Below are 6,351 nucleotides of genomic sequence, written 5' to 3'. Positions count from 1 at the left end.
ATGTCTACTTGAGAGTTCCCGGCAAGCTCGGTCGAATTGAAATGCCTGAAAATAAATGATTATTTAATTTAATTTAATTGCACCTTCCTATACAAACGTAGTTCCGCTCTCATTTTAAAACTACCTGTTGGATTGTAATGAAACTTTCCACATACAATGACATGAGGTATATCTAGGTCTAAAATTAGTTTATATAGAGCAAAAAGAGAAATAGAGCAAAAACAAGTTTTGTATGAAAAACTTAAATTCGCTGTATTTTTTAATTTAACTAATGGTATCTGAAGCTACAATAACCTAAGTACAGACATAGATATACCTTATACTATTGTAAGTACAAAGTTTCAGAGCAATCTAGCTAGACGTTTCAAAATGAGAGCGGAACTACGTTTGTATGGAGAACCGAGTACCTATTTCAATTAATTCATTCATTTTTTGAACTTAATAGTTCGTTTTGATATTGGATTGACATCAACAGACACATCGGGTTTTAGGGGGCATAATTCAATGACAGGCAAAGAGTGCCTATACCGTTAGCTCAATTATCGATGCTTTTCCCATACTTATTCTAGAGATTGCTCCATATTTTTTTTGTAAAAATATAATTTTGTTAAAAGTGTATGGATATAGAAACTCCCTAACTATACTTACAGTCTGACAAAAAAATTTAGAATTTAAAAAGTGGCAATAACTGTAGTGTCGTCCCTTTTAAAAGCAATCTAAGAAAACGGGACGACACTACAGTATTGCCACTTTTTAATTTCTACAATTTCTTGTCGGACTATATATACATCGCATTCGCTCGCATCGCACCAATTAAATTAGCTGTAGTTAATGTGTTGTATGTGAGATATTAGTTATATAATGTAAAAGAAAAAAATAGAAATTAAATGCATTTTAAGATACAATTTACAATCTTGAAAAAACTACTTATTTTGTAGAAGTAGATATAACTAAGTAAGTAAGTAAGTCTAACCATTTTATATAAAGAAGGTACTGTTCCTTTGCTTTGAGTCACCTTTAAGATTTCTAAATAGTGTGTAGAGTGTCAACATATTTTCTGCTCTGAACCTTGGTTAGAGTGAACCAATAAATTCAATTTATTTATAAGGAATAACAATACCCACCAAAAACATTTTCATGTAAAATGTTGCCAAAACGAAACCATAAGGCTCGCGCACTGTCAAAAAGATATCAGATCTTGTAGAGCCAAGCTTCTAACTCTACAAGCCCTAACTTCACAAACTCTACACCTTAGTCAAAATATGAGGCTCGGCCGTTTCGCTACCGTCACATGGGCGTAAGGTGAAAATTTATTCACTATTTTTTATTATACAATAGTTCTTGTAGTAAGGAAACGGCCAAGCCACATATTTTGACCAAGGTTTGTAGAGTTTGCTTCGCATCGTCCGACAAAGATGAGTAACTCATCCACGAGTTGCCATTTCTCGGCCTCTGCAATAATTTACTATTGTTACTCAGTTTACCAACAAAGTTTCGGACCGAGTTCATCATTTTCCTCAAGCCAAGACTAATGAAGTTTATCTTTAACACAAAGGGAATTAAAAACACGACAAAATGCTGCTTAGACGAGTTAGAGTGATCAGAGGAGCAACTCGATTAGTCCTCCTCCCTAATCCGCCCAACGGTCACTTAATTCTCTTTTAAAGCAATCTTTTCGGCCGCTAAAAGTATTTCCAAACGTATAAATAATTTAACGAACGAGGACGTAAACTTTGCGACCGCCTCACATGCAAATCGAGTCAAGCGCTTCGTCTCGCTCTACCCTATATTTGTTTAACGCGTGTGCACGAGACGAGAGACCGCGGATGCAAGAGAGAGAGGGAGGCAGTCGGTAGTTGCGTTCTCCTAAGTGAATCAGTGCCCGCGCTCGCTATTAAATCAGGGCGAGAGGTGGGGAGGGGGAGTCGGCGGGTGGGGTTTGTTTGCGAGGCCGAGGGCGGTTTCAGTCTGGCGCGAACGCTCGCGCGGTGTTGATGTGCGCGCGGTGACCGCGTGTGTACGGAGTTGGCGGGAACATTCCCGCCCACAAAACGACAAAATATTTTCAGACGCTAATAAGGTAATGTGTTTGTGGTGTTTTCAAGGTTCGCTGAGTGGTTGTATAAGGTTTGGTTCGAAGTTATGATTTTCACTGAAAGTTTTTGAAAACTTTTTTTAGGTTATGGCCCGATGAGGCTGAAATTTTTTGATATTATATTAACAAATGGAAATTACTTCTACAGTGCCATCTAAAAATATTAACGACCAAGGTATACCGGTGACCTTTTTAATTTTAATGATCGTTCTTATGGTGTTAAATAAATCTTAATTGGCCATTCAAGTATTGACGAAAGAACTACATGTAGTTGAATTAAAATAAGCTATGAAATCTTTGACATGAGACAAAATTTAACTTAAACCCAATATAACACAACAATAATAAATTAATAGAGAATATGCGCTACGCGCCTACGGCGCCGTAGCACCTGCTACGCGCGCACGTGAGTTTCGTAGCGCTTCTGAAGTTAATGAAGTCGCCTTTATCACAATATCTTGGATTGTAACCGCGTAAGTACTATTTTTGAATACGTTTTTGTAAAGTACAAATAATTTTATTAAGCGACGAACGTTATTATAGCGACGGAAAATTTTAATATGTCAATGAGGATGGCTTATGTAAGTTTCAAAGTAATGCTAATTACTATATTTTTATTTATTTATTCTTATTTTTAATCTGTCTGTTTCATTTTAATAATGTATTTAGATTTAATAACAATCTCGGTACATTTCGCTCGCACTCATATTATTCCTAGACTTCCTAATGTAAAAGGATTAATATCCATTTTTTTTATATGAATGAGCCTCAATTGTTAATAAAACAAAATCGCTTGATGCCACATGGCATTAAGTTCACCTTTAGTTTTGTACATTAAGATTTTCTTTTGTGCAGTAAAATTTCAATAAATAAATAAATAGTAATAATGAAAATATTAAAATATTTATTAGTACGGTTTTTACTCACTATTATTTTTAGTCGCTTTTGGCGACATGTTTCGGATTCTTTGGGAATCCATCCTCACTACTAGAAATAATAGTGTGTAAAAACCGTACTGATAAATATTTTGAAATATGTCTCACGATAGTTTAAGTGCGATTAATGAAATATATTATTTGCTAATCCGTCAAAAGGACGAAAACTAGAGCATGGACGGAAACTAGTCCAAAGGCCCTAATCAAAGTAATGCCGCCGGTTTTAAGTTACCTGAAATTACATCGGTTTTCATTCTTTTTTTACATTCTAGCGTATTTTAAACATAGTACCAATATAATGGGGTAATACCTAAAGTACTCGTATTTTTTAACCCCAGTAAAATCTAGGCAGATGCTTGTCAGCAAGTCACATCCTACTTAGCACTCCATTCTTTGGTTTTCAACCCCGACGCGAAGGAAAAGGGGTTCAAAACCGGCATTATGATGTCAATCTTCGCCATCTTTAAATAAAAGAAATGCTTCATTGCCAGGAAAGAAAAAGAAAAATGTACACAAAAGAATAAAAACTACAGTAGGTAACTTAGAAGTATTCAAATGATTACTTTACCCTTTTGAATTATTACCTATACTGATCACAGAAAGCGTCCTGATTCGAACTTTAAGGTACGTCAAAAATTTGCTAAAGATCATGGATCGGACATGTCAGTGTCAAAAGTGACGCTTCTTCAAACAAAAACGTCGGGCCCCACGTTGGGCGCCAGTGTTACGGTTAGGATCTTGACTACTAAGTTAACTAAAAAGAGAGAAATGAGTAGTCTTGATACGTGCAAAAAAATAATAATTTACAGTTAAAAAAGTAAAACTTCAAGATTAGGAATACACGAATCTTTATGGCCTGTAGGGTTGCAGGTTTTTAATTTTACAAATTCACACAAATTTGGATCCTATTCACTTTGCGGTTAGGTACTCTCGCCTGGTTTGTGCCGTCGGTGGTGTGCGCGGGTGCTGTAACTGCTCAGGGCTGCCCGGGGCTGAAGAAAGAATGGTCTTAACTGGCGAGAGTAGCGTTGCTGGCAGGTGTGGCTGCGGTGGATCATCCACCCCAAAATAGCAGTCCGAACTTTGGACCCTGGAACGCGTCATCCAAACGCATAAGAATACAGTTCACTGGACTTACACAAATTAATTTGTGAGCATCCCCGGCAAGCGGCAGAAAAAGAAAACACCTAAAATGTAGCAGTGATGCCGTGGATGTAAACGTCACTTTTGACCATATTTTGACACTGACGTATCCGATCCATATTGTATGTTTAGCAAATTTTTGACGAATCTTAAAGTACGAATCAAGCCGAATATGATACAGGTAGCTTGAAATTTATCATCATCATCATCATCTGAGGCACTACAGCCGCGGGTGGGCCTTAACCTGGTCAAGCGAATCTCTCCAGTCCAACCTATTTGTATTTGTTTGTCATAATCGTGTATTACGCTATTTAAATAACTTTTGTGATGTCCAATTGTCCATGCCGATTTTCCCGTTTTTTTTGAACCCCAACCTTTTTCTTAGTCAGCCGCAGTCGTATGTTTATTGTACGGTTCATATATAGAATATTACATTCCAGTCAATTAATTTGAACGTCACAGTCTCAATCGGCAGTAAAGTAACCTAATAAACTTCAATTACTGCTCGATTTGCAGCATTGAAATGTGATCATGATGGCGCCACTACCACAAGTAGGTAGGTACCTACACACATTTATTTGCATTATATAATTTTATTGTTTTACTCACGTGTATTTATAGTACTTATTAATTAATTATTTTTAGATATAATATACTCGTAGAGGATATTCAGGCCAGTTCAAAGTCAACTCTGAATTGTGAAATTTTTGATCATTTTCTAATCATTTGTTAGACCAACTAGTGAAAATGTTAGACTATGTTATATATTTGTAATCTACTCACAATGCTCTTTCATTTGGTACCCCACATGGTATGTTTAAAAGAAAAAGATTAAAAACTTTGTACTGCCGATTTTGTGACGTCACAGTTATCCCCCCCACACTCTTAGAAAGTGACAAGTTCTTATTTCGGACTCAGTAGAGTCTACCGACAAAACGATACCACTTGTCGGTAGTATACTGTACAGTCACATCGAATAGTGTTTTAGGCCATCTGGCCCAAATCTGGCCGCTGTAGTATTAGTTAAAATACGCCACCTCCTTAGCCAGATACAATCTTGAATCTCTTTCCTTAAGGCGCTCCTGTACCGATTTAATTTTCTTATTCAAAATTTTCAATAATTTAGTAGATGTCCCTGAACTTTTGCAAAATATAGATTTACGCGTACCCCGCAGAACAGAACGTAGTTGTCGCAATAAAATGTTATTTAGCATCAAAAGCAGCAGAACTAAACATGCGCAGCACTCATACATTAAACGCACATGTAGGTTATACAATAAAAATTGCCAAAACATGGACATATTTAGCAGCTCATTGAGATTGTTTAAGAAATTAGCTTATGCTTCTTTAAGATAAAAATACCCGATTCTAAATTTAAGATTTCATCATATATGTCGTCACACATGTGGTGCGGCATGAAATAGTAAAAAAAAACGTACTAAATTGTTGCCATCTTCTTCTTAATAATTTTAATATATGTCTTCTTAATATATGTACAATATGCATGTCATTTGTACTTAGTAATAAGTTTTTATTAATATTCGTTTACATATAGGAAACTATAGGTCTGTGGCGTCTCCTCTAGCTGCCACTGTCGACGTCATCGAACAGATGGCGTTAGGGAGCTAGAACGCAATTAGCTAGAAGCCTACATCGCGGTTACGAAGTTTCAAATGTCACTTACTATATATACTCCTTCTGACTAACTCTCAGTGGACTTCGGTCCCCAGGCATAACACCCGCCTGGAGAGAGTACTCTCTATTGCCCACTCTCTACACCTACTACATTGGTGACCTTCCGACATTGGACAGCTATGAAGACCTCAAGATCCTGATGACGCCGCCTCGCAGCAAAAACAGTTTCCTCTCTGTGTGCCACCTTGCATGCCTCTGTACAGTTCTGTACATATGTATATACCCTGTAATTATCTTGTACATATTCATGCCTGGCACTCAACTTCTCTCACTCTCTCTCTCTCCGCTCGCCGCTCTGGCTCTGAGCAACTGCGCTCGTCACACTGGCTCTGAGCAGCTCCGCTCGCCTGTGACTCTGAGCATCTTCGCTCGCCACACTGGCTCGAGCACACACCTGGTTTCGCTGCACGCTTCATACATCGTCGCTGACCCCTCCGCTCAAAGGGGGGCTGATGTGGCGTCTCCTCTAGCTGCCACTGTCGA

The 6,351-nt window shown here is 37.6% G+C and overlaps 1 protein-coding gene across 1 annotated transcript in view; it reads left to right on the top strand.

The window, feature by feature from the left end:
- The first annotated feature begins 1,415 nt into the window (after nucleotides 1–1,415).
- The window catches only part of LOC134746924 (dorsal root ganglia homeobox protein), a 95,825-nt gene continuing 90,889 nt past the window's right edge, over nucleotides 1,416–6,351 (top strand). Inside the window, exons 1-2 of the mRNA XM_063681495.1 lie at nucleotides 1,416–1,419; nucleotides 1,872–2,080. Coding sequence (XP_063537565.1) covers nucleotides 1,416–1,419; nucleotides 1,872–2,080 — 213 coding nt within the window. The remainder of the gene's footprint in view (nucleotides 1,420–1,871; nucleotides 2,081–6,351) is intronic.

This window comes from Cydia strobilella, chromosome 13 (genome assembly GCF_947568885.1).
Source record: "Cydia strobilella chromosome 13, ilCydStro3.1, whole genome shotgun sequence".
In the NCBI taxonomy this organism is placed as follows: Eukaryota; Metazoa; Arthropoda; class Insecta; order Lepidoptera; family Tortricidae; genus Cydia; species Cydia strobilella.
The sequence above is the reverse complement of the archived record's forward strand: the minus strand, read 5'-3'. Positions and strand labels throughout refer to the sequence as shown.